The sequence below is a fragment of the Brienomyrus brachyistius genome, unplaced genomic scaffold (genome assembly GCF_023856365.1).
Source record: "Brienomyrus brachyistius isolate T26 unplaced genomic scaffold, BBRACH_0.4 scaffold54, whole genome shotgun sequence".
NCBI lineage: Eukaryota > Metazoa > Chordata > Actinopteri > Osteoglossiformes > Mormyridae > Brienomyrus > Brienomyrus brachyistius.
In genome coordinates, this window is record NW_026042329.1 from 1,518,967 (window position 1) to 1,546,517 (window position 27,551).

The 27,551-nt window shown below is 47.9% G+C and overlaps 2 protein-coding genes and 1 long non-coding RNA gene across 19 annotated transcripts in view; 1 reads left to right on the forward strand and 2 right to left on the reverse strand.

Moving 5' to 3' along the window:
* Nucleotides 1-17,351, forward strand: part of LOC125724036 (voltage-dependent L-type calcium channel subunit beta-2-like) — a 58,875-nt gene extending 41,524 nt beyond the window's left edge. For 6 of the 9 annotated variants that reach the window (XM_049000942.1, XM_049000946.1, XM_049000947.1 and 3 more), the window contains 11 exons: nucleotides 5,088-5,210; nucleotides 5,699-5,835; nucleotides 6,333-6,409; nucleotides 7,833-7,966; nucleotides 9,579-9,659; nucleotides 9,761-9,819; nucleotides 10,486-10,595; nucleotides 13,651-13,802; nucleotides 14,248-14,343; nucleotides 14,955-15,137; nucleotides 15,992-17,351. In XM_049000942.1, coding sequence (XP_048856899.1) covers nucleotides 5,088-5,210; nucleotides 5,699-5,835; nucleotides 6,333-6,409; nucleotides 7,833-7,966; nucleotides 9,579-9,659; nucleotides 9,761-9,819; nucleotides 10,486-10,595; nucleotides 13,651-13,802; nucleotides 14,248-14,343; nucleotides 14,955-15,137; nucleotides 15,992-16,606 — 1,767 coding nt within the window. In that variant the 3' untranslated portion in view covers nucleotides 16,607-17,351. Of the gene's footprint in view, nucleotides 1-5,087; nucleotides 5,211-5,698; nucleotides 5,836-6,332; nucleotides 6,410-7,832; nucleotides 7,967-8,165; nucleotides 8,186-9,578; nucleotides 9,660-9,760; nucleotides 9,820-10,485; nucleotides 10,596-13,650; nucleotides 13,803-14,247; nucleotides 14,344-14,954; nucleotides 15,138-15,991 lie in introns of all 9 variants that reach the window. The other 3 variants (XM_049000945.1, XM_049000950.1, XM_049000949.1) reach the window with 1 other exon arrangement.
* On the reverse strand, nucleotides 11,302-12,100 carry LOC125724100 (uncharacterized). The gene is made up of 3 exons (XR_007387147.1): nucleotides 11,969-12,100; nucleotides 11,741-11,854; nucleotides 11,302-11,341 (listed from the first exon to the last, which is right to left on the reverse strand). It is a non-coding gene; the product is annotated as an uncharacterized LOC125724100 (long non-coding RNA).
* A 3,046-nt stretch (nucleotides 17,352-20,397) lies between the features above and the next one.
* nsun6 (NOP2/Sun RNA methyltransferase 6) lies at nucleotides 20,398-27,257 on the reverse strand. 9 transcript variants are annotated; one of them, XM_049000990.1, is made up of 13 exons: nucleotides 27,209-27,257; nucleotides 26,803-26,869; nucleotides 26,592-26,692; nucleotides 26,192-26,347; nucleotides 25,753-25,844; nucleotides 25,199-25,305; nucleotides 24,533-24,686; nucleotides 24,371-24,452; nucleotides 23,618-23,737; nucleotides 23,344-23,491; nucleotides 23,106-23,254; nucleotides 21,460-21,585; nucleotides 20,398-20,983 (listed from the first exon to the last, which is right to left on the reverse strand). In XM_049000990.1, exons 2-13 carry the CDS (start codon nucleotides 26,822-26,824, stop codon nucleotides 20,792-20,794), a joined length of 1,449 nt encoding a protein of 482 aa, XP_048856947.1. In that variant the 5' UTR covers nucleotides 26,825-26,869; nucleotides 27,209-27,257; the 3' UTR covers nucleotides 20,398-20,791. The 9 variants fall into 9 exon arrangements, with proteins under 9 accessions (XP_048856947.1, XP_048856949.1, XP_048856946.1 ...); XM_049000992.1 differs by having other exon boundaries at nucleotides 27,139-27,236; XM_049000989.1 differs by having other exon boundaries at nucleotides 26,803-27,237.
* Nucleotides 27,258-27,551: the final 294 nt, after the last annotated feature.

Below are 27,551 nucleotides of genomic sequence, written 5' to 3' on the forward strand. Positions count from 1 at the left end.
TACCATCTCCAAGTCCTTGGTACCCCTTTCATCCCTCTATTTCTCTGCACCGTTGTTTCCCATCCCGGTTCTTGAGGATCCACAGCTGGGACATGTATATGCTCCCTCTGTCAGACAGTGCACATTTTTGCTCCCTCAACTCCCGGGGCAAAAATGTGGACTGTGTTTGGGTCTCCGAGGATCGGATTGGGAAATACTGCTGTACACAATTGTTTCCCAACCAAATCCTCAGGGACCCCCAGACAATCCACATTTCTGCTCCGTCCCAGTTCCTAGTCAATCAAGAACATTGGTACAGATGAGACTGGGAGCTGGGAAACACTGTTCTACACCCTCCTCTGCCCCTCATTCTTGGTACTTTGTTCAACTTTATACTGTTTTTTGCTCAAAGTCAGGGAATCTAATTATAGACCAGCAGTGGTCATGGAACCAGATGCATTGATGGGCAGTCACTGGTTATTGTCAACTCAAGAAAAATTTGGCTGCTTCTGTAAGCAATCCGCTTTTGCAAAATGAAGCTGTGAGATATAGGAGTGTATAGTACGCAGGTACATACAATATTATACACACAAAAAAGGAGGTGTCTCCAATTCTGATTGACTAAGTGTATGTGAGGAGCTCAGGCTGGTCTGTCCCAGCTTTGTGAGGAGCTAAGAGTAATTCTGTGTATGAATTATGCCCCCTGGAAGCTGCAGTCCTGATGTAGTTGTCAAGCTACCTGGTTTGATTGAGGGTTTTAATGTGGGCGAGTGTCTTCTGGTGTCTTCATTGGGTAATATATGTCTTCTGTGAAGGCCCTGGGGCCCTAGTCCTGGACTGAGGGTCATTCTGTGATTCCGTCCGTCCCTACTTGTGGTATTAAGAATGTCGTCGAAAGTCCCTTCCCAGGCTTAGGTTTCAGCCGCAGCTCAGGATTTGTATCGATTTTGGTTTTGAAGCTTGTTTTCAGTAGAAGGGGTTTTCTGGACACAATCCAGCATGACCGGCTGATGGTTTTCCTCTCCTGAACCGGAGAGCTTCGGACATCGCGTACGCCAGGGGTCACCAGCCTTTTTGAAACTGAGAGCTGCTTCATGGGAACCGAGCCATACGACGGGCTACCAGTTCGATGCACTCTTCTTAAATCATGTATAATAAACATGTTTAAATTTTTTTTTTTTTTTTCGATATTGCCATTTTCAATTCTATATAAATGCAAATGTGATTAAAGAAGAGTAGCAACAGGATAAAATTAAATAATAGATGCTGCACACTGGTGAGTTGTACTATTTTTAGAACAGGTCCGCAGGCGACTCATGTGGTCCTTGGGGGCTTCCTGGTGCCCATGGGCACCATGCTGGTGACCCCTGGCGTACGCAAAGATGAGGGGAGGTTGCAGCATAAATTTTGCCTCACCGTGCTTAATCACGGACATTGACGATCATGAACAGATGATGAGCAGTTAGGAATGCCAGCAGCATGTCGATGGGCTCAACTTTTAGCCACAGATTGTAGATGGCCGAACAGTGATGATGTGAGTGATTGAGGATTACCTCTTGGTATTTTACTCTTCTCTCCGAAGGGCAGTAAGATGTTTCACTTGTAGGACAGTAGTTCTAATACCACTGTGTTGAAAAGGCTTTAGATCCTGACTCTTTGACCCATTCCTGGCTGTCATGGTTCTGGTCTCTTTGATGTCTCATGTATGGAGTGCGTGTGTGGGTTTACTGTAGAAGCCACCATTGAACGTATGCCTTATTTAAAAATTGCATTTTTAAAGAGCTGTAGATGATTGATGAGAGTTTTTTGGGTGTCAGCAGAGTACAGTGTGGGGGGAGGGGGGTTTATATAGGTGGTCTGACCCAGCCGCTCACCCAGGTTCCGTCTCAGTCTGTACTGGGACCGTTTTGTTTCTGAATAGCTGAAACGATTCCCGGGTCCATGCCATCCAGTGTTCCGTAGCATTCCAGTGCTCCTGTTGGCCAGCTGGGGCCCCCATTAAAACAATCCTGCTGGCTCCCTGGGGCCCCAAGCTGCAGGAGACCAAGCACAGCCAAGCATTATGTAACAGCATCTAAGCTTGTGTCCTTCTGACCTTTGACCCTAGTTTATGTACGGAAGGAAATTTCACTTTTGGCAGGATGTCCTTTTAACTTGTGTGGAAAAACTTAAAAAACAGCAACACCCCAGAAAATCCCCAGATACACACGAGACTTCGAGGGAACGCTTAAGCAGGCCTGTTTGAAAGTTAATTTCCCCCTAGTTTATATTCATAGCCTTTGCTCTTGTGTAAATCTGTCCTGTTATTTAAACAGTCCAAGTGTCTTGGCCGTTCCATTCAGTGGAAAAGCTGGGGGTGTCCCGGTTGTAAACTCGCTAATTAAAAAGATCACTGTTTTACAGGTTAGCTCTGCTGCAGTGTAATTTATCAGGGAAATGCTCTCTCGGTGATCTCCCCAGGGAGGAAGATTGATTTGTTGAGGTCGGTTGCTATGGTGATGGTAATGGGCCGTGAAAGATCTTTTAAAAACCCCCGGCGAGGTGAAGGCCGACCGGAGACAGACAAGGGGGAAGTGAAGTCGTTCGCGTGGTGGGGTCGTGCACCATGGACATGTCGTGTAATTCGGTCGTTATGAAACGTGGGCCCCGGGGTTCATGGTTTTGCTGAAGTGTTTTGCTTTGGATTCTGGCTCCTTGCATCTGGATTTACCCTGAAGGAGTTTAATGGACCGTCCGTGGGCATTTTGAATGCCGCCATCGCTTCCCTGACAAAAATAGCCAGTCGCACCCTCCTCATTCGTGATCGAACGATCGGGCAGCCTACATTATGCGACAGGGTACTAATTTTAGCGGCAAGTCGAATCTGCCTACGTTGGCCAAAGATTATCGGGAACAGACCAATCGACAGCTGGAGAGTCGCTCCTCGGGGAAGGCGTTCCCCCGTTGCTGTGGTGATCCTTGTCTGGAATGCCTAGCGACTGTAGCCTCGCCCACCAGGGGGGCGGAGTGAATTGTGTTCTTCTATAAGCTGCCAAAGTACCCACTTCCTATCCCTGGATCTACAAAGCCCCAGTCAATCACTGCCCACCCACCCCCCCTAGCTCTTGCCACAGATGGCCACTTCCGAGAGAGCAGGCATCCGGTCTGCAAGGGGCACAGGAAATGAGTGTCCGGCTCGTCCCGACAGGGTGGTCACTTCTGCGGAGAGGCCGTCTGGGCTGTTTATCCCCCGACCCGGCCTGCCTTCCCACAGCCCCGCACCACCTATAGACCACAGGCTATGCCCACAGTCGTGACTAGATGCCTGCCCTTCCTTTTGACATTTTAACTTTGAACCTTGGCTTACAAGACAATAGTGCCCAGGGTTCTAGCTAAACGCATCCTTGTGATTTTGGGCCCATACTATACCATTCCTGCTGGTACCCTTCGTCTTTTCTTACTGCCTGTTCTGGGTAGACTCCAGTGTGTCACCATTCTGGTCACGGGGCACTCAGCGTGTCACGGGTGATGTCCTGCATGCTTTCTACACACCTCCATATGCCAGGGTAGGGTTACGTAATGCCTTTTAATCTCTCTCCGGTCTGTGTGTGTGTGTGTGGGTGTTTCTGCAGTCTAAGCACTTTGGGCTTGCCTCACTACTGCCCCCTTCAGGCTCGGCTTGAGTATCTGACTGGAACGATCAGAGAGGAAGAAGAGGAGGGCTTGCCCTCTGCTGTCAGTAATCTTCCTAGCGAGATGTGTCCCTCACCCGTATCGCTGGGCTTCCCGCATACCTTGCGATACAGCCTCGCAGCATTTGCCCAGATGGGGCGCATTAAAGGGATGCATTTTTAGCTGCGCCGATTCCCATGTGGCTGTAGACGGGTATAAAATCCCGGGCTGAGTGATGTCATCGTTGAGGCCTTGAGCACGACCCTTAGCCCCAAACTGTTCCAGGGACTGACCAACCCTGCTTTCTCAAATGTTTCACTTTGGATAAAAGCGTCCAATAAAAAAACCTAATAGACAAACAAACAAATAAATTTTGGGCCATAAATTTGCGCTGATATCTTAAGGCCAATTCATACGTCAGTTTTACGCCTGCACTTTCGGTTGCAGACAAAGGGGCATGACGTAAATTTCGTCATCAAGGGCTAGCTGCAGTCGGTGCCCATGTAACCTAGATTTTTATGTCTAGCGGGAACCTTGTGCATACGTGCACATCGACCACACGCGTGTAAGATAATTGATTACGTATTTCAGGTAGGTGGTACCACGGACTTTTACAGATCAACAGTCAATGATGAATGAGTTGAGGTAAAATTGTTGTTGTTGTGGTAGATATGGTGAGCTGCTGTATAAGCGGGTTAGAGGTGCCCACATATCTAATTTTTCATGATCTCCAAGCATTGTACCGAGGTATACAGTGTTTTACTGTAACTATTCCACCAGTTTGACATCTTGGCCATAAAATTCACCGAGCAAGTTAATGTTGTCATAAGGATTTCAAAATCTTATTACCGTAATACCACCCAAGCCTTGACTAGTACAGTAACTTTAAAACTGTTCAGAAACGTTTACTCGTTTCACTACACTACTTGTAGTAATACATGTACTACATCTACCCTCTCCTGGTCTGGGGGAATGTCGCCGCTGTTTGCATGCGCCGACCAGGCCGTTCGCATCCGTAGCCAAATGCGATGTCATGCGGACACAAGCTGCTGTGCGGAAAGCCGTCTCCAGCCCAAAAGCGCACGAAAGCACACGCGGAAAAGTGAAGTATCAACTAGACCTTTGAGCAGTAAACAGAAAGATTACTCGGATATTACACAGCTCCCCCAGATAATTCCCAGCCCGACCCAACCAACTGTACTCGGAGATTGTGGGATGAGAGGTTTCTATGGGCTACATCCATCCTGCCAGTGAATCTAAACGTCTGAACTAACATGAGCACAGTGGGGGCCCGATACGGCCATTTTAAGGTATGCTTTCTGTTCAAAGGGGTCGTTAGATCCCCCAGACAGCACACCAAATGCTGAGCTTAAAGCACACCTGCTGTCCTAGGGTCCGTTAGCTACGGTTTTCTTGTGTACAGCCTGATTACCAATCTGCGTGGCTCTCATCCCCAGACTAAACCAGTCGCATTTGCCGTCCGCACTAATGTCAGCTACATCGCCGCCCAGGACGATGACGTCCCCGTGCCCGGCATGGCTATCTCCTTTGAGGCTAAAGACTTCCTTCACGTCAAAGAGGTGAGCAGCCCCCAGGACGCGCAGCCTACGAGTCCGGAAGGATCCACCCATAAGGACTAATGAGTTCCGCTCCAAATTAATTTTGGAAGCCAGCAAAAGTCCATTAATTATCAATGATGTTGCCCAGCAAATTCCTCTCCAGGCATCGTGAGGTCTCTTAAATACTTACTGAATTAAAATGATTAAGAGCTGAGCACGAGCAGAATTAAGTACACCTGGAGGTGCTTGCCGATTTTGTGTTGTCATGACAATGGCGATGATGATGTGATGATTGTAGTGATGGTGATGGCGATAATGATTCAGAAGTTTTCAAACCGGAGAGGAACTGTGGGCCGCCCACCCCGAGCCCGTAAATCTGGTGTACCTAGGATGGGGATACCATGAGTGATTTAGGGAGCTCCTTGGGTTCTCATTTATGTCTAATCTTGACAGTAACGGTAGCATGTGGTCCCTGGGGTCTGATCTCACCTTCTAAACCCCCCCTGCAGAAATATAACAATGACTGGTGGATAGGACGGCTGGTGAAGGAGGGCTGCGAGCTGGGCTTCATCCCCAGCCCCGTGAAGCTGGAGAACACGCGCATGCAGCACGAGCAGCGAGCTAAACAGGCCAAGCTCCACTTCAGGTAGGGGGCGTCGCTCACACTCTGAGTGTGTTTCTGTGTGTCTTTGTGGATTATGTTTATATTACATTGTGGGGACCATTTTTCAGGTCCCCATAAAGATCTGTGAATGCAATCAAAAGAGTAAAAATGCCAACAGTCTGGTATTTTTTATGGTTACTTATGATTAAGGTTAGGGCTGGGTAGGGGTTAATGTTGTCATGTTGGGATTAGGGTTTTCCTCATAGAAATGAATGGAGAGTCCCCACAAAGATATAATTACAAACCTGTGTGTGTATGTGTGTTTGTGTGTGTATGTGTGTCTCCTGCCTCCTGCTGTGTGCTGCCTGGGATAGGGTCCAGACTCATTGTGACGCTGTGATGGATGGAGGGATGAAAGGATGGATGGATGGATGGATGGATGGTTTCGACAGTAATTCATTTGAGCCAAAAACATTGGATTGATGGAGCGATCGGTTGGGACTCAGTAGTCTGAAGTCTCCTCCTTTTCTGTCCGGCAGTAAATCTGGAGCAATCTCTTCATCCAGTTTGGGTGACATCGCTCCCAATTCGAGGAAATCCACCCCACCCTCGTCTGGTAGGTTGGAGCCAGCCAGTTTTCTCACAGTGTAAAACCCTCCTTCTTGATGACTTAATGAGGTCACAGTCGACCTATAGTACATTTCAATTATAAAACCTTTATTTATGTAAGCATCAGATATTGATCAACACTGAATCCATTTGAAGAGCTTAGGGGCTGCCTACATCAGAGGCTGCTTTTGTTGGGAGTTCCCTGACCTGAGGAGTATGCTGTGATGTCAAAGGACAGCTTGTTATCCGTGTCTGAATGCGTTATTTCATGCTATTCGTATTAGGTGCCTCAGCTAACTGCTGTTGTCCAACATGCTGAGTGGTGGTTGTAATTAAATCCCAGTGCTTAATGACCTGTTGTCCTTTCCTATATGAAATCCCCAAAATGCTGCCCTCAGTATTAACCACAGGTCATGCAGTGCTGCGGGGATTCACAGCTCTGATGTCATAGCGGAGCCTTTCTGAGAACTTGATCCACTGCAACTGTAGCATAGCTGTATGCCGAAAAAAAAAAAATACAAATAAATTTGATTGTGATTTACTTGGAATTACTGACTTATTCTTCAGTCAATAATTAGTACTTCAAATTATTAACCAAAAAAAAAATGAGGGTAGTGTATTGAAATTCCATGGATGACCTTGGTCTTGGTCATGTTTTTCACAACTAATCATAGCACCTCACCTGTGTGCTCTCACAGTGGCTGAGTCAGTCTATAAATGCATATCTATATTTAGATTTTGTGTGTGTGCGTGTATATATATGTACATATACACATAGACATACACACACACAAACACACACACACACACACACACACACACACATACATACAGTATAAAGAATACGGTTGAGGTGGAATCAGTTCAGTGACTAGTCACATTTAGGCTGTTGGTAACTATATATAATACACAGTTGCTATAACTGTAATAGAAATAATTGCCACAGTAGCATACAGTAACGTGACTTTATTGTACTATATCAGTATTCAAATAGTACTGTAATGTGGTATATATAGTATACTCTAGTACTGTAGAATTATGTCACTATACTCCAGTACTGTATATAGTACAATATGTCACTATACTCTAATACTGTACTATACTACAGTATTGTACTATAAAACTATATGTTACAGTTCTCTAGTACCATACTGTAGAACTATACCTCACAAAGCTGTTGCACTATACTGTACTATTGCACTGTAATATGACTCTGTACATAAGTGTAGCATATACTACTTTGATCTAAAATGCATGATACCTGTTATATAAATGACCGGATAGAAATATGATTCCAGAACTGCTCCTGTAAAAACAGTGATATTTACATAGATTAGCCTCTCCAGCCTGCCATGTTCTGTCTCTGGGGCCCCTCCCGTGTCCCGCCTTTGGCCCGGCGTGTGACAGTCACCCTGTCTGTCTGTGCGTAGCCATTGACATAGACGCCGCAGGCTTAGAGGCAGAGGACAGTGACCTCCCGGCCCAGCAGCGGTCCCCCAAAGCCAGCCCAAACAGTGTCATGTCACCCCTAGCAAAAGAGAAACGAATGCCCTTCTTTAAGAAGGTAACGGCCCTATCGACGCCTCCCGCCTGCCTGCCCGCCCGCCTGTCCGCGCGGCTTCCTGCCTGTATCTGCTGAGCGTGGCGCCATCGCCCCCCCCCTCCCACCCCAGCCATCCCCGCACGTGGTCCCATGGGACGCTTGCATCACGCATGCCAACCTTAATCACTCTCTTTCTTCTCCTCCTTCCGCCTTTCCTTAGCTAAGCTGAAGCAGAAGTCGGTAAGTATAAGGAACGTGGCCTCCGTGACGTCCATGACCTCTGTGACCTCCGTGACCTCTGTGACCTCAGTGGCCTCTGACCTTTACCGTCATTTTTTTTTAACAGATAAGACTTTTTCTCCCTTTTCCTCACCCTTCTTCTTTGCCCCCCCACCCCCACGTTTGGTGACGCTTACGAAGATGGACCTCACTGTACGCTGAGAAAATAAGATTTGGGCTCTTCGTATCTTTGGACTTGCAGTCTTTAATTTTCCTCAGTAATTCATGATTCTGGCAGCCAGAATCCCAGGACCGGGTCTGAGGCAGGACTGCTGGGCTGCTTAAGGGGACACCGCAGGAATGTTTCTGTTGTGTAACAGTAGAGCAGAGTGCTATCCACCAAACAGAGGTTTTCTGAACTGAAACTTCTGGTAAGTTCTAGGTCAGCTGGATCTGGGTAAAGTGATTATACATATTAAAATATATATGAAAAAATTTAAATATAGTTTTTTTTCCAAAAGAATCTCTCACTTTATAGATGTAGGAAACAAAGGCTGTTTCCTTCACAAGAAATTTTCCTCTCAGGTGATTTTCCCTCCTTTCCTGTGACATTCCTGCGATCGCCCCCCATCCTATCGTCCCTCCCACAGGCAAGCTGAGTGCCCCCGGGCGGAATTGAAAACAAAATGAAGCGCCATGCAAATAGGGATTCCTCTCCATTTTCATAGCTTGATGGAGCTACGGTCAGGCAGGCTCCGCCTGCACATTGGAGGTGCTGTCATTACACTTGCTGCATTAATGCAGGGTCTTCGACCAGATCCAACTGCCCTGCAGTTCTCGAGTCGGCTCTTATCATTGTTCTTCTAGGTGCCAACATCAAGGGAAATCGATATGACCATTTAGCCCACTTGTGCAGCTCCTCGGAAAGGTCCAGAATTAGAGCCCATCTTAAAGCTACGGCAGCAGTGCCCCCCCCCCAGGCGTGACTCTAATAATAGCCCCGCCCCCAGAGGGGGTCGTGCTGCTTGTGGCACGCAGGGTACAGTGTGGTCTCTTTGCTCTGTATATGCAGTGTTCTCTCTGGTGTCCCGCTTCCAGCAGTGACCTTTGACCCGTGGATGTTCCTGAAGTCCCCCCCCCCCCCCCTCAGCTCCAGCTGCGCAGTGAGACGAACATTCCTGCACGTTTCCCACTATCCCCCCCTTCAGGTGCACATGCACCATCAAACAGAACACTCTGGAATATCAGAGAACCCACAACAAATAACACCCCCCTCCCAACCTCCCCAGAATAGGCTGGGTTTTGATGGGATGTTTGGCTCATTGTTCAGAAGGGCACTGAGTGATTTGGGGGGCTGGATGGTTCGATGGCGATTGCATTGGCGATGTCTAACTGCTGCTCTTCTCTGCTTTAGACGGAGCACGTGCCCCCATATGACGTCGTGCCTTCCATGCGACCTGTGGTCCTCGTTGGCCCCTCGTTGAAGGGGTATGAGGTCAGGAAACCCTCCCCCCTGCATTGTCTTCTGGCATTACGCAGTCCAAGGACGTTTGCCAAGATATTTCTGAGCCTTACTCTCCGTGTTCTTCCTTTCAGGTGACGGACATGATGCAGAAGGCGTTATTTGACTTCCTGAAGCACCGATTCGAGGGAAGGTGAGTCCCCCACCATTTTTGCTTTTCCAGCCTCGGCTTCCCACCCCGGATTTCCACAGGCCAGGAAACGGGGACTGTGTGTTATGGCTTCTCTCTCAGGAGCATTCTGCTTAAATGGACTTTTGATTGACTTCCTGTTTCTTTGGAATCTAAGAGTCTGTCTCTCATCAGAGCAGGATCTCTCTCTCTCTTTCTCCTTCTCTCTCTCTCTCTCTCTCTCTCTCTCTCTTTCTCTTTCAGTGGGTAGCAGTGAGGGACTTTATGAAAGAGTGCTAACTGGTATTCTGCCCTCCCCAGAGACACTGTTGAACGTGGCCCCTTGCGTCTTTAGCTGCTCGGAGATGTCATGGGGCTGCGTTTCATTTCCTTAATAGGATAGGCCCTAACCCCCACCCACTTCTGCTTGCATTTATTGGCCCTGAAGGAGGGGGAGTGGGACTGTTTACTTAATTCAGCCAATTATACTCAAGTTTAGATGGATATTGGAATCCCACCTCCATATTTGCTGATTAACTGACTTAAGCAAAATTCTTTCAGGCAGGGGAAAGGTCACTGTGAAATGCATGTGTTGAGGGTTGGGGGTGTCCTGTAATTATATTCCTTCACCATCCCACTTCCCAGAAGTGGCTGTCACTGCCCGTCTGTTTGTCACCTTCCCTTTGGCAGGATATCCATCACGCGAGTCACAGCAGACATCTCGCTGGCCAAGCGTTCTGTGCTGAACAATCCCAGCAAGCATGCCATCATCGAGCGCTCCAACACCCGCTCCAATCTAGGTAAGGGTTCTCCTGCTACCTGACACCCCTTCAAATATGAATAAAGATCCTTCTGTCCCTTGATGGCTCCTCAAATAAGGGTAAGGTTCCTCCCCTTCCTCAAGGCTTCCTCCAATTTGGGTAGGGGTCCTTCTGTGTCCTGAGGCAAGCCTCAAATCTAGGTAATGGTGTACTGTATCCTGCCACCCTCTAAAATCCAAATAACATTCATTCCGTTTCCTGACACCTTCTCAAATGTGGGTAATGGCCCTTCCATCCCAACATCCCCTTGAATCCTACTAACAGTCCACCTATCTTCCAGTGCCCACTTGTATCTGGCTAAGGGTTATCCTGTACCCAGACAACACCTATCCTCCAGTGCCCACTTGTATCTGGCTAAGGGTTATCCTGTACCCAGACAACACCTATCCTCCAGTGCCCACTTGTATCTGGCTAAGGGTTATCCTGTACCCAGACAACACCTATCCTCCAGTGCCCACTTGTATCTGGCTAAGGGTTATCCTGTACCCAGACCCCACCTATCCTCCAGTGCCCACTTGTATCTGGCTAAGGGTTATCCTGTACCCAGACAACACCTATCCTCCAGTGCCCACTTGTATCTGGCTAAGGGTTATCCTGTACCCAGACCCCATCTATCCTCCAGTGCCCACTTGTATCTGGCTAAGGGTTATCCTGTACCCAGACAACACCTATCTTCCAGTGCCCACTTGAATCTGGCTAAGGGTTATCCTGTACCCAGACAACACCTATCCTCCAGTGCCCACTTGTATCTGGCTAAGGGTTATCCTGTACCCAGACAACACCTATCCTCCAGTGCCCACTTGTATCTGGCTAAGGGTTATCCTGTACCCAGACCCCACCTATCCTCCAGTGCCCACTTGTATCTGGCTAAGGGTTATCCTGTACCCAGACAACACCTATCCTCCAGTGCCCACTTGTATCTGGCTAAGGGTTATCCTGTACCCAGACCCCATCTATCCTCCAGTGCCCACTTGTATCTGGCTAAGGGTTATCCTGTACCCAGACCCCACCTATCCTCCAGTGCCCACTTGTATCTGGCTAAGGGTTATCCTGTACCCAGACCCCACCTATCCTCCAGTGCCCACTTGTATCTGGCTAAGGGTTATCCTGTACCCAGACCCCACCTATCCTCCAGTGCCCACTTGTATCTGGCTAAGGGTTATCCTGTACCCAGACCCCACCTATCCTCCAGTGCCCACTTGTATCTGGCTAAGGGTTATCCTGTACCCAGACCCCACCTATCCTCCAGTGCCCACTTGTATCTGGCTAAGGGTTATCCTGTACCCAGACAACACCTATCCTCCAGTGCCCACTTGAATCTGGCTAAGGGTTATCCTGTACCCAGACAACACCTATCCTCCAGTGCCCACTTGTATCTGGCTAAGGGTTATCCTGTACCCAGACCCCACCTATCCTCCAGTGCCCACTTGTATCTGGCTAAGGGTTATCCTGTACCCAGACCCCACCTATCCTCCAGTGCCCACTTGTATCTGGCTAAGGGTTATCCTGTACCCAGGTACCCTGTGGAATTTGAGTACAGGCCTCCCATTTCTTGGCACTCCCTCAAATCTGGTTAAGGATTCTCCAACACCCTGACATCCCCTTGAATCTTTGACTGGGTCTGCTCTGTACGCTGTCACTCTCTCAAACTTGGGTAAGGGTCCGCCAATACCCTGATGCCCCCTTGATCCTGAGTAAGGCTTCTCCCATCCCTCTGCACTTTCTTGAATTTGTGCAAGAGCCATGTTGTACTCTGACACCCTCTCAAATTCTCATGTACTCCTGTACCCTTATCCGTTCTCAAATCTGGGTAGGGGTCCTATCATCGTCTGACACCCCCCTGAATCTGGGTAAAGGGTCCCCCCGTACCCCGACACCTTCTCGAATTTATTGCTGTACTATATATTAACATATTCTGGATCGATTTAGAATCTACGATTTACTGTACTGATCCCAGGATTTTGAATGAAGTAGACAGCACTCACCAGTGAAGCCTCACCCTGTATTTCATTATCACCGGTCTTTATAGATATATCAGACAAGCCTTTAATGTTTATCAACGTTACTGAAAATGCTTGATGTATTTTGCTGTGTCACGTTGAATGAGAAGAGAGGTAATCTCTTGCATGACGGCACATTATGGTCTTCTTCCACTTGGCGCCACTTCTCCAAGGCCTGTGGACGGGCTTGATGCCTATCAGGAGCTGTCAAAGTGCCTGCTTCAAGATCCTAGCTTGTTTACTGATTAGAGGCAGGGGCAGATCAAAGAGATCTGTTTCAAAGGAACTGTTTTTAATTAATGGTCCAGTCATTGGTGAGAGGGGAACTGACTGAATCTCACCATTGCGGGAAGAGAATGGTGATTACGTCCGGTCAGGGCCCTTCTGATTTTGGCCCGGCCGTTTTCGGATATATAATGAAAGCAAGATGGCTGCTGCCGAACCCAGAGTGGGGGCGGTAATCTGTCATCGGCCGACTCCCATAATCAGCGGCGCAGAACGCTTGGCGTAACGCTTTGTGCTTTAGCGGAGACTGTATGTACCCAAGGACTCGCAGCACAAAGGAATGGGCTGTTTTTTTTCGTGCAGTTTTGCTACTGCTGCAGCGGTGTGTAGTATTAGTAGGTCCTGCCACGTGCTATTCCCGGCTCTCCTGTCCTCAGCGACCCAGCTCAGGATTGTCGTGGTTCCGTTCGTTCCCAGCTTGTGGTGTTTCTGGGCCAAGGTCCAAACCGCGACCGCTCCTGAGCATAGACCCGGCCTCCCCCTCATGGATGAATGTGTGACCCATGGCTCAATGAGTATGCCTTTCTTCATCCCCTGATTCCTATTGCTTATGTTATTGTTTTTTAAAAGGATACCGTAACATCTCTGGACATCCATTCGGTGTCTGGTGCATTCCATGGTGCTGGTTAGCACCCTGGTGTGTCTAGAAATGCAAATCAGCTTCATCAAAGCAACATCTTCATTCCAATACCCAATGTGAATTTCCTGGAGCAGAAATGGGGTATTACAGCCGATCTTTGTCCCCACAGCCGAGGTGCAGAGCGAGATCGAGCGCATCTTTGAGCTGGCGAGGACCCTGCAGCTGGTGGTGCTGGATGCGGACACCATCAACCACCCTGCCCAGCTGGGGAAGACCTCACTAGCACCCATCACCGTCTATGTCAAAATCTCATCCCCCAAGGTAAACACACACACGTCCCCCCTCTACCCCCCCGATTTCAGTTTGTGTCTGTCTCACCCTCGTTACCTAGGCGGCCAGATTATGGCAGCAGGCCAAACGGTCCTTATCTGTCACTGGGATGCAACATGTGTCCAAGAAGTCCTTGGGGATAAGTGCTTTAGGAAAAAGGAAATTAATTCATCCAATCCCAGGAGTCAGGGAAGGGGCTGATCCCATCCCAGGAGTCAGGGAGGGGGCTGATCCCAATCCAGGAGTGTGGGACAACCTTTTGTTTGAGTCCTAGATCCTTGGATCTTGCTTGTCTGTAACGATGTAGCTGGACACACCGCTAAAATACAGGAGTACTAGACTGTTCCATTTGAGGTCATTTTCTCCTCGTTCCCACAGCAAGAGAGCTGCAGCCTTTCGGTAACTGTACGCGCTGTCCTCTCCTGTGCCCGAACAGGTCCTGCAGAGGCTCATCAAGTCTAGGGGGAAATCCCAGGCCAAACACCTGAACGTGCAGATGGTGGCAGCGGATAAGCTGGCGCAGTGTCCGCCCGTGAGTGCCAGCCTTCCCATGAGACCCCACGGTGACCTCTGACCCCTCTCTACCACGTCACCTGATTCATCCTGAGGCGCAAACACAGTTTAGGACAAAAACATCTTATAAACGTTTTAGTCCAGTACAAAGTACACTAAAATCATAGAAGAGGGCATTGTTGTCAGTGCTTTGGGGTGATTTTTAAATGGATGGAAGACTCAACAGCTGTCAGTGAATATTCATGTGAACATCCCACAGCATGCCTAACTGGGATGATTATAGAATTTTTAAAGGGGGGGTGGGCATAAGAAGGGTCATAATTTATACAGAGATGCCAACCTTGTCCTTAGTCAATGGTATATTTTGAATTGGTGAATGACAGTGCTGGAGGCACTCTGTGGGCCAATCAGCTTTCAGCCTGAGCCTGTTCCCCTGAGGCCCGCCCCTATGTACACCTCTGGTGCCTGACCGAGTTTTCAGGAGAGTCGGCTTGAGAGGTCACCATTTTTGGTTTCACTGGTTCCTCTCTCTGTTCCTCTTAACCACCCTAACCAGTTTACACGTGTCCAACTGCTAATTTCAGTAAACAACCTTTTCTTCACTGCCCCTTCCCCCCACTCCCCAAAAAGGAGATGTTTGACATCATCCTGGATGAGAATCAGCTGGAGGACGCATGTGAGCATATGGCTGACTACCTTGAGGCCTACTGGAAATCCACCCACCCGTCCAGCTGCAGCCCCGCCAACTCACTGGAGGCCAAGCTGGATGCCAATACTGTGCCCTCAAGCCCTGCACCTGTCGCCAGCCTGCAGGTACAAGATTTGACAAAGCAGCTGTGTGTGATGAGGTATACCCTTTCAGAGGTCCAGTAACTACTCTGGGAGAGCAAAGCATCCTGGCTGGATCTTTAGATTTTATTTTAAATAAATTCATTAACCGATCCCATTTAATAGCTTGAGATTATGCGGTTAGGAGGGGAAGGGGTAATGAGCGAGCCGGACACTGGACTTATCCTACTATAAATTTTTGGTTTATGTTACTAAATGCATTAACAGTGCATTTCATTTGCCTATAACTCACCGTGTGAATGACATTTGATTTCCTTATACAATTTTACAGTTACTAGAATGTCATTTCAGCTGCTTTTTACATATACACGTTTCTCTGGTAATAAGTAACGACCCATGAGGAAACAGCACACATTTCTGAAGCAGTACTTGCCATATATTCCACTCTGATTGGACAGTTTTGTGTTCAACCTTCTCTAGGAAATTCCCCGTGAAATTGACTTACTTGGTAGATGTGGTCTTTTTCAGTGGCAGGAGGTTTGTGGTGATTTTATGTCTTGTACTGTTTATTTCTGTCATGCTTTTTGTCACTGGGACCTTGTGGGCCGACCACATGGGCGGAACCTTGTCCATTACATAGCACCTACTACTCATGTTAATTGACATACATTATTGACATGCAGGGCTGGCCCAACCCTTTTCGGGGCCCTAAACATAATGTGATTAACCTTTTTGTCATTTATTATCTCCCCTCTCATTCTGAGGGCCCCCCGGTAGCCACTAGACCTTAAGCATCTGCCTAGTTTGCTTACACGATGGGCCGGCCCTGTTGATACGTTATGCTAACGTCGCTAACAGACTGTGTGTTGGTGACGCAGGGCTCCGGGGGCGTGCAGAAGGCTGACAAAGCTGTAGGGGACAGAAAGCCCTTACGGGAGGAGCACACGTGCCACACAGAGGCCGAGGCTGGTGGAGACAGGCCCCAGGCACCGGAGGTTTCCCGGCGGGCGCAGCACACGCACCACCGTTCCTCCTCCACACGGACAGAGCACCACAACCACCATCACCATCACCATCGGAGCAGCAGCAGCAAGTCGGGCCGGCGCCTGTCCCGGCAAGAGACGCTGGACCTGGAGACCCCGGAGAGCCGGGACTCGGCCTATATAGAGCCCCATGAGGAGTTTCCCGAGGAGGCGGAGGCAGCAGTGGGGCCGGGTGCAGGCACGGCATCGCGGCCCGAAGCAGCGGGTCACCGCGAGCACAATCACCATCATCATCATCACCATCACCACCATCATCACCATCACCGCAGCGACAGCCGTGACCACGAGCAGGACCACAACGAACGAAACAGGCAGCGAGGGCACCACTCTCGGGGGACCCGGGAGCATCACCACCATCAATACTACCGGAACCGCGACCGCGATGGGGAGGCGCAGGCCCGGAAACGGGGGGAAACTGGCGAATGGACCAGAGACGCTTATGCCCAATAGTGCCTGTCTTCACATCCGCCTCTCCTAGGACCCGGCGGGACCCTCCTCGAACCCTGATGCAGGCTCCATAGCAACAGTTGCTATGGCAACAGTTTCTGTGGTAACGCCCGTATCCACTTCAATAGCAGCATCATTTTTTTTTTTTTTTTTTTTTAAGGAGGGCGAAAAAAAGTCTGTACACTTCCGTGGGTGTGTGCCCACACGAGAAAACTCAAAGGTATCCACGTTTCGAGCACATATCCACACACGCGTGTGTGTGTGACTGCCGTTCCGTGTGCTGCGTTCCACTTGTGAGCGACATGTGTGTGTCGAGTTGCGGTAAAATGTGAAATCTAAACCGTGAGGGATAAGTTTCTGATATAATGTTGAGATATGCAGCACATACAGCAAAATATGTTATGTTTATCACCACTTTCATATATGCAATTCTGTGCATTCGTTTTGGAATGTTTTTACATGTAATCTTTGGGGTGGGTACTAGTGTAGAGGCATAAAATGGCATATTGGGGGGCTGGGGCAACACTTTTAGGAAAATAATATCCGCAATATATTTTGATGTGTGTTAAGGAGATAATCTTTATATTTTTAGACTTCATTTTTAATCGTAGAAGCCGTTTCTGTAAAGGGTACGCTGGTGTATTTTCTGTTCCTCTTTTTGTTTAATTTTTATTTTTCTGTTGTGAGTGCCTCCCCCCCCCCGTTGCAAATAGACTACTGTTTCATGAAGCGGGGGGGAGGGGGGGGGCGTTGAGTGAAAAACACCCACCGGGGTTTCGAGAAGCTTCCGTCCGCATGGGTCATGTCCGTTTAGTCACGGTTCATGTTATGCAACTTTGTTTTGTGTTTAAATGTAACGTCTAAGTTTATTTGTTTAAGTTTTTTAGTTTGTTTGTTTGTTATTGTATCTTCTGTCTTCTGGTCCTCCGACAGCTCCTGGTGTCCTTCTGGAGGATATCAGTAGTCTTGCCTTACAAGACGATAGCAGTATTGCTATATGATGCTAGCCAGCACAGTCCAGCCTGTGTACATTGGGGTGGCGGGGGGGGGGGGAGTTTGTAACACGCATGCACACACTCACACCACACACTTGGGATCCCAAACATGTGACCGGGGCATGGGTGGCCTATCGGTCAGGAACATCAGGGTCACCATGTTCGTGCAGCATAGCACCAATGGAATTCCAAGTAAACCTTGTACCATATGGGGGCTTCCCTGTACGCAACCTGTACCAGGCCGTCTGGCCTTACCTGAAAGATGTACTCCAAAAACAGACTGCAGGAGTCATAAATCTGTCCACACTCTAAAACAGGGGTGTCAAACTCCAGTCCTGGGAGCGCGGAGCCCTGTGTAGCTTAATTCTTAATTCTCCCTGTTCCGCCATAAATGATTCAGCTCAAGAGCTGTGTGGTAATTAGCACAAGGAGGTGCAAGGAGGTGAATCAGGTGTGTTAAATGAGGGGAAACCCAAAAATGTGTAGGGCTCTGCCCCCCAGGACTGGAGTTTGACACCCCTGCTCTAAAAAAGGGAAAAAAGAACCTTCAAAAGAGCAGTGATGTGGTGGAAAGATGGAGGGCATCTCATGGATGATCTTCTTTCATAAGTGATTGGAATGTCTCACCTTTTCACTACAAAGCAAACTGGATGTAAATCTGTACGTCCTATACAGACACATATGCAAAACACACTTATATGCCTGTTTTTCTCTTGCATTGAAGATTTTAGTCATACGTTTGGATCTTTCTGAACCCTTTTCTAAGCCTTCTGTCCAAGTTTCATCATATGTGACCAGAAAAGTCTGTGCTGGGTACTCTACATGTCCAATTGTTCAAGAGCTTTTAAATATATATATATTTTTGGTCAGTTTATATGCATTTGTATATAATTCATGAATGCCTTTGTAGAGGAACTCGTAGGAAAGGTTGCACTGTAAAATCGATTTTAACTTATTTATTTAACTGTCCATTCTGCAGCTGTGACTTACATGCTCATATTCTAAAACAACCATGGCAACTAAAACCATGGCAACAAGGAATTACTACTTCCTGTTCATCCTCTGTTCCTTTTCTATTCAATTTAAACCAGGGCGGCATGACGTTGCTGTTTGAGTCTTATTTAACATGCACATCTCTCTGTTTGGTGTGAACTGCCAGCACTGTCACTCCACTGACATCTTCATTTAATCGCGTTCAGTTTCCCGGCTTTCGTTTGTTTTGTTGTTGTTTTATTTTGTTCGGTCCTGCCACTGCACAGCACCGGTAGAATTCCATGTTTGTAAGAATGTACATTTTGAATGTACATAGATGTATAAAAAAAAAATAAACTTGTCGACACAGACTCAAAGGAAAGTGGCTTTTGTTTTGAAGTCTGACCTGATCTCCTTCTCAACCTCGGTGCTTTAAAATTAATTTCATTTTATTTATTTGCTGATTCTGAAATTGAATTTCAGATTTGTCTGGGCAGCAGGGGTAAGGAGTTAGATCAGAGATCTGGACTCAATATTAAGTGGGACGTTACTGTTTCTGCTTTGAGTTGGATTTCCAGCTTCTTTTTTGAAGTTTATCGCCTGAAATTGACAAAATAAATATTCATATACGCTAAGGCCTAGTTTGAGTGATGCATAGACACCTCTTAGCCCCAGAGCTTTCGGATTGGCTCGGCATCCAGCTGGAGGCGGAGCTCTCCACTAGCTGTCACCACAAGTCCGCCGGACTAAAATAGGCCTTCATCACAAACACCTCCAGCTTTGCACTGGTAAATATTAACATTAATATTAGTGTGACTTATGTTACACGTGTACATGCTTTTGGGAGGCCCGGAGACCTGGATGGGGAACGGAAAGTTCTGGAAGGACGTCGGCTGTGTGGCCACATCAACATCCCCTGACACGTAATTTCAGATGAATCTCTGAGTGTATTATTCCTGTCTCTGGGAAACCCACCCCAAATTAAGGTAATTATTGGGTAAATATTGATAAATATACTCAGTGTCTCTCTCTGGTAAAAATTGTGCTTCGAGTTGTATCATTTTCACACAGCCTGTGACCCCTTTTATGGAATTAACATAGTGTCGGGTGTGTGGTGGCCTGATATTTGCATCTAAATTGAAACTATGCGGTCAAGCTAAGATAACTAGAGAAATAAAAAATTCGAATAGGAGTGGGGTGGCAGTAAGAATGTATCAGAACCTCTGCATCTGGTGTGTTTTGTTTTTAAAATGGTTGAAACAGGACATACAACGCCCCCCAGCAGGACAGAATGCACGTCCGTGGATGCAGAGGTAAGAGGCAGATCCCGGGACTAGGGCTGTTACTGGACAAACATGGGGGGGTCACCATGACAACCCTCACCACAATCACTTGAGTGCCAGTGCCAAAATGACCCCCCCCCCCCACCCGCTCATTTCCTGCCAGGAAGTCTGAAGATCATTTCTGGGTGGTTTTCCCAGCCTAATATGTTTGTAGTTCTTAACCTTTACCACCGGCAGCCAATGAGAAGTAGGGTAAGAATAACCAGAGAGATAAACACCAGTCCACATGTGTAATGCCTGGGGCAGCGTTTCTCAACACAGTCCACGTTTCCACACCAGCACAGCAAGCCTGTGTCAGGTGTTCACTGTCCTGAATGTACGGGAGCTGGGAAAGGACAAAAATGTAGACTGACTGGGGGTCCCTGAGGACTGGATCTATAAATAGTGGTCTGGAGGATGGGTGAAGTAGCCGTTTGGATACCAACAGCAACTTGCACACATTAATCAATCACATATGAGCTGTCATTCAAACAAAGAACACCACTTAAAGGACTGCAAAATGTTTATTTCAATAGTACTACAAAAAAAAATAATAAATACAGCACACAAGTGTTCAAAATAAGCCCCACGCAGAACCTGCCCTCTAAAAATAATCCTCAGTCCTGTCGCCGCCCAGTAAGACGCGATTTGAGTGATAAATCACTTTCTCCTCCGTTCTCAACTTCCCCGTCTGCCGTCACATAGCCGTTGCCATGACAGCCGTGCCGTCACCATCTCCAAGACAACCGTTGGGGGGGGGGGGTGCTCCGTATATGGTGCTCCTGGCCGGTGTCACAGGGGGATGGTTTCCGGTCAGCGAGAACGATTCGTACTTCACTCCTGCAGGCTTCCTGAGCTGCTTGTCATGGGTTTCTCCCCCCTCTGGGGTGGGCTGCCACTCAGGTCTTCTGGAACTTGGCTATGAAGAAGCCGATGGTGTCAGCGTTGGCCTGCTGGAGGATGCTGTTTGGGTCTCTCTCCACCAGGTCCGAGTCACTGGGATCATGGCGCGGGCTAAACCTTTGGACCAGGCGGCGCTGGTCACGTGATAGGCCTGCCCCCAGCATCCCCTCTCCTCCGATGTGAGGGGTCTGGACGGTCCAAAAAAAACTATTTGTTCTAGGCCAGTTTAACATTGCATTAAAGTCTGGTGACACACCCCCTTAACTGATCATGCGTTAAGTTAGAACTAAACGATTAAGAGGTATAAAATCAGGCGAAGGCTGAGAGGCAGAGCGAAACAGTTCAGCGGACCTGCTTTGGGTCACCCGAGAGCTGGGCCAGGAAAAGGGACTTCTAGAAGTTCCTATAAACTTCTAAACTTCTATAAATGTATGTTCTAATGTTCTTATTCCAGGACCGTATGGTAAACCGCAGCGACACAAAAGATTCTGAACTCTGAATGCCTGATTCTTCGAATGCTGCTGCCTCATGAGCCAGGACCATCCCAGGGAATCCACCCCCCCAATCTGACGCTGGGGGCCAGTTGGGCCATCTCCAGATTTAAGCATCCAAGTTTGGGCTCAAATGCCACGATACCCCCACCCCAGCCAGGACCCCCGCTCACCTGCGGCTGTAGCGTCAGCTTCGGGAAGGTGGAGAGCGCCCAGGCCACTTGCTCCTCGTTCTCTGCCAGGGTGATGGTGCAGGTACTGTACACCAGGGTGCCGCCCCTCCGCAGCAGCTGCACGGCCTGATGGGAAGGCGCATATGGTCATGCTGACAACCAAGCCTCTTAAGCTGAACATTAGAGGCTTGAGTGCCAGGAAGTTCCCCGTCTCTTCAGTACAGATTTCCAGTTTGAATGGGTAACATTATACTTCCACTTTGTTAACAATACCATTTACTGGTAAAACTTAACTGATCAAGCCTGTAAAAATGAGCAGAAACTTGACTTGGTAGGAACTAAACATCCAGATTTAGCTGAAAACTTCACGGTTTAAGGGGAGGAATGACTAGCCAAGGAAACTGGGCAGAATGACTTCAGCAGAAATGTCTAGATGAACAAATGGATAAATGGTGTCTTTGGTAAATCTGTCTGCAATACAGCCAGTTTCTGAAGAAGTGCTTTACACACAGGGGAGAGCAGAGACCTCCCCACAGTAATCTGGGCATGTTTTTAAACACATCATCCAAACGAAGTTTACCATCTCGCAGGTTAGGTTTGAGTGGTCATGCTGCCCTCTGCTGGTGTCGCTGTCACTGCTCATGCAGCAATTTCTACTACAGAGTCAAACCGGGCAAAAAACATCACGCTACAGACGTTCCTAACCCATCTGTTTTTCAACGGCTCATCTAGTGCAAGGTTGCAGAGGGCCTGAAGCCTGTCTCAGGAAATTATGGGGTGTGAGGAAGAGGGAACGTCCCATCACAGGAGATGGTCATTTGTAACTATATCTTTATGGGGACTCTCCATTCATTCCTGTGGGCATAACCCAGCCCGAACCTTAATCATAAGTAACCAAACAAAATACAACACTTTACTTTTTTGATTACATTCAGAGATCTTTGTGAGGACCTGAAAAATTGTCCCCACAATGTAAAAAGGTTTTTATTGCATTGTGGGGGACATTTGTTGGACTGGCACCAAAACCAATCCCAAGTATCGGATCGGCGCACCTCTACTCCAGCCCTGGATAGGCGAGGCAAAAGCGCCCAATGCTGGCCCTCGTTTCATTTAAAGTGTTATTTACACAAATAAGTGTGATATATTAACAGCAAACCACTTGAAATCATGACAAAAAGTGAGGGTAAATTTCAGATGTTCTTCTACTTACAAACGTTCAGCTTACGAACTTTCAGATATACTAACGAAGAGGACCGTGAGTCCAAATTGTGTTCACTGGGCTCCCGTTTCCTGTCCGCAACATCGAGTGTTTTTTTCTCCGCTAATTCCGCCTAGTACGACTTCTGCCTGCTGTTCTCGCCGCGCAGCACAGTGATGTCATATTTGGACTCTTGGTCAAGGCCCTTAACCCCCAGTTACCCCCGGGACTGGATGACCCTGCTCTCTCAAAGTCAACGTACACTGCTTTAAATAAATGCTCCTGCGAAATAAATGAAATGTAAATGTAATCAATGGCTAGCTAACATCTCACAGAACTGCAACTCCTTAATTAGGGGGACGAAACTGGGAAAGGATGCCTGCAGGTGACCCAAGGAGCGAGGCCGGTGTCACATGGCCGTGACCATGTGACCCGGGGAGACACGTACTGCATGGAAGAGCTTGCGCTGCAGAGGCTGGTAGGACGTGACCTCACGCAGGCTCAAGGAGGACGCCATGTTGGGCCTCTGGCCCAGGCCGCTGCAGGGGGCGTCCAACAGAACCCTGTCGAAACTCTCTGGGGGGAAGGGTGGCCCGCCTGGAGCACGAGAAGAGGTGGGGAGGGGGGAATGTGGGGTGAATGGCGGCTAAAGCTAGGGGGTGTTACATCATGGCTGGGGGTCCCACCATTTCCTGGAACCTGGGCCTGATCAGCACACACAGCCCGGATACTGTTGAAACAGTAAGCCGCGATACAATCCAACTCCAGGGTCGAGGCGTTCTGGCGAATCCGCTCCACCTTGCTGGCGATCTTATCCAAAGCCATTACTTCCCCCTAGTAGGGGAGGTAAAGTATGAGTATGTACATTTGGTGCAATGGCGGCATCTAGTGGTAGCATTGTGTAACACAAGGAAGGCTCATTGTTGCAGAATTCAGTTTAAACTGCGTAGGACTGGTTACCTGACCCCCCATCAGGGCGGCGATGTGCGAGGTCTTCCCCCCAGGGGCTGCACACATGTCCAGGATCCTCTCACCTGGTTGTGGACCCAACACATGGCTCACCACCACCGAAGGTAGGTTCTAGATACAAGGAACAAGCAGCGTCATTCACAAAAGCTAGAAAACGGGTAACTCTTGAATGGCCAGGAAATCACCCGATTTAAATCCAGTTGAGCATGACCTGCATATGCTGTAGAGGAAACTTAAAGGGACCAAATCCCCCAAAACAAGGAGGAGGAAGATACTCAGCACCTGCTGATGTCTATGAATCACAGACCTCAAGCAGTCACTGCATGCCGGGGACATGCAGTGAAGTACTGAACACGACTGCTTTAATATACACAGCACTGCTATGTCCCGACATGTAGGTGCCCTGAAATGAGGGGGATTATGCATAAAAAGGGTTGTAATTTCTACACAGTGAAACCGAAATGTGCACAAACAATTTTAAATTAAAATCTGGATTGTGCACTTCAATCACGCCTGAACTGTTAGATTCAAAAGTTTAAACTGTGGAGCAGAAGGGTAAATCAGGGAAAAATGTCTCTTTGTCCCAAGTATTATGGAGGGCACTGTATGTCCAAACAGCTAATATAATATCAGTAATATCATATGCCCTGTGACAGACTGGAATCCCATCCAGAGAGTCCCCTAGCCACCTCCCAGCCCCTTGAAGTCCACTGCCATGGACCAGCCCCCTGGGTCAGGGCGTACCTGTAGGAAGACGAGTCTGGGCAGGAGACCATCGAAACAGGGGCTGTGGTACACAGGCTCCTGCACCCTCACTGCCACCCCCCTGCACAGACAGATAGCGTTATTCCCGATGGCCATCCACTCCTTTCCCCAGCTGGGCCCCCCCATTAACCTGCCACCCACCTGACTGGCTCATCCGCTTGGAAGATCTCCGCGCGGCTCATCACAGCAATCCCGTTACCCAGAAAAACCTTCCTGCCCTGGAAGTCCGTCGCCCCCCGCGTGCACCTACCCTCGACGTCGGAGCAAACTGCAACTGAATCCCCAGCCTTCATGTCTGTGGTCAAGAGACTGCAGATCAATAACCCCCCCCACCGGTCCCGTATGGTCGATCAGATGTCACCCAATTAATGCTAGACAATAATCTGCTTTCAGGTAAGCCACGGATCTGTTATTTCAAATATAATTCTCAGTTAACATGAAAAGATCTTACAGCATGATATTAGCATATAATATATAACTCACTAGCATTGTACTTTGAATGGAAGTGGAATTACAAATAGTGGACTTCTGAACTGTTTAAGGCATGTATAACAATTGAATTAAGAATTTAATCTTATAATATTAGTTTAGCAGATGTTTTTATCCAAAGTGAGAAAGCAGGACCAGCCATGTTCCTTGAGCAATTAGGGGTTGATCAGGGGCCCAACGGTGTCGTCACTCTGCTGACCCTGGGATTTGAACCTACGACCTTCCGATCACGGACACATGCACTGGGTTAGTCTCCCTTCCCTTTTCTCTGTCACTCTCACCCACTCACATATGCACACACGCCCAATCTGTATTTACATTTAGGGGCAGACAAAACGCCAGGCGCAAAGACGTGAGCCCCCCGCAGCACGGAATTCCCACACTGTGCTCCTACGATGACCTCTGACCTCTGCCGGCAGACAGACCTGGGTGGGGGGGGTGGAGAGGATGAACCATGAATGCTGGGACAGGCCTTAAACTCACCCCAGACACCACACTCCTGTTCATACAACTGCTGTCCGTAATTAAAATTACAGCTTACGTAACTTCACACTTTTAATTAAGTTAACTAGTTGACCACCCTGGCTGTTCTGGTGCCACAGACGAGATTCTGCTGAGTGCTGACATTTCATATGCAGGGACAGTGCCATTGTTTTCCATCACTCAAACCATGCATTTGTGTGCGGCCCAGTTAGCCACAAACAGTCAGTACGCTAAATATTAATGAAATAAATGGTTCAATATTTTGAGTCTAAGTACTAGCTATTTATTTAGTTTTTGAAACATCTGGGTGGGGGGGGGGACTCTTTGAGAAGGACCCCAGAAACAACAAGCCCCCCCGTACAGGGAGGCTTCCTACGCTTTGTACTTACAGGGGTCCGGTAACACGGATGAGCAGAACATCGGGAACCTGTGGGTGTGTAAATATTGGGACTGGCCCCACGCCTGAGGACCATGCCACCTGCTGGTGAAACAGACAAATGACAAATGCTTCTCCATTTGTATGCATTTGTAGGCAGTGACAGACACACCCATCTCCCTCCTTTATTTACAGATGGTTTAATTCTTAACAGCTGATCTGGAGACCAGGGACCCGTTTCGGGAAGCAGGATTTCTTGCTTAGCCGGATAGCTTGTCGGATATAAGGTACCTCAGTTTAAATTTTTCTTCGTTCGCGCACATTTAGCTTAGACTACCTTACATCTGACATATCTGGATAAGCAAGAAATCCTGCTTCGTGGTACAGGCCCCAGAACAGAGCCAAGAGCCCCCACAACCCGGGTGACCATGTGATCATACTCCAGCCAATACCTTTTGGAGCTCCTCCACCAGCTGCTCTCTGATGGTCTCCAGGGACTCCAGGTGGGTGCTGGCTCTCACGCAGGTGAAGCCCGGGGGGTGGGACAGGTAGGTGAGGAGCTCCTCGAACTTTTTCTCTGCCTCCTGTTCATCCACTTCGGTCAGCAACTGGACACAACATGGAGCAGGCGTCAAAAAAAAGCTCATCACGCAAGAGCGAGATACTACGTTAATCACTGGCGGTTTTTTTTAAACAACGTCATACTCACCCTCATCTTATTATGTGGCTTAGTTCAGCTTCCCGGATGTTATACACGGAGTTTGTCTTGGTGATTAAGCTGAAGCACAGTGTCTAGGTACGGGCTTCGGTCTTTGCAATAACATCACGAAAAGACACAAGGAAAAGCCTCACCTCTTTATTCTGAAATGCATTACTGAGGTACTGACGAACTTCTGGCTTCAACTTAAGTTTTGGTAAAACTGACACGGTCCTCGTGCATGATTCCCCAAACGCTGTCAGGTGAAAACAAGATAAACGAGTCGTTAAGTCATTTTACCTTCTATCGCATTAAAATGAACTTTTGTGCAACACGGACGTTATACGATAACAGATTGTACAGTACCTTGCATCCTGCCTGTCCTCATCTAAAACACGTAGTTTCCGGGGTCTCCGTAATGCTGTCACAGAACCTGCACGTAAAACGTCGCTTTCGCAATGTTTTCCAATTTCCACTCATGACAACACATGTTCATTTTTTACGATCCTTCCTTCTTATCTCATCACCAGTTAAAAACATCAATCACTATCAGATTAACATAATTATGAATAAAATCTCGCACAGACTCTCCCATCCATCTGTATTTTTGTAGGCGGATACTTTTAATGGCCCCACATGACAGATTTTAAACGAAAGATGATATAACGCTACATGTCACATAGTATACAAAGCAACTTGTACCACACTGCACTGGCGCTCGATCAATTTTAAAGAGCAATCCGAAATGAAAAACCAAAGCTTCCCACGTTACCCTTCTGAGAACTCATGTACAGGATATCCGTCTCGGGGCCAATTGACAGCTGCCTACTCATTGGCTAAGCGTTTAATCGCAGAGGTGTCTGGGAGTTTTAGTTTTTCTTCTTCTTTTGCCCAGATGTGTAGTTTAACCATATTTTGGGTTATGCTTTTGTTAGCTAATATCTTGTTTGCGGCTCACTGAGGTACTGTGTTAACAACAGCACCGTTAAATCATTGAGAAGTGATTGTACTCCAGTACAATCATTTTCATCACCATTTCAAAGCAACTGAACTTGAAATATAAAATACACCAACATTTTGAACGTTTCGTCCAGTCATTATACCAAGCCTAGTAC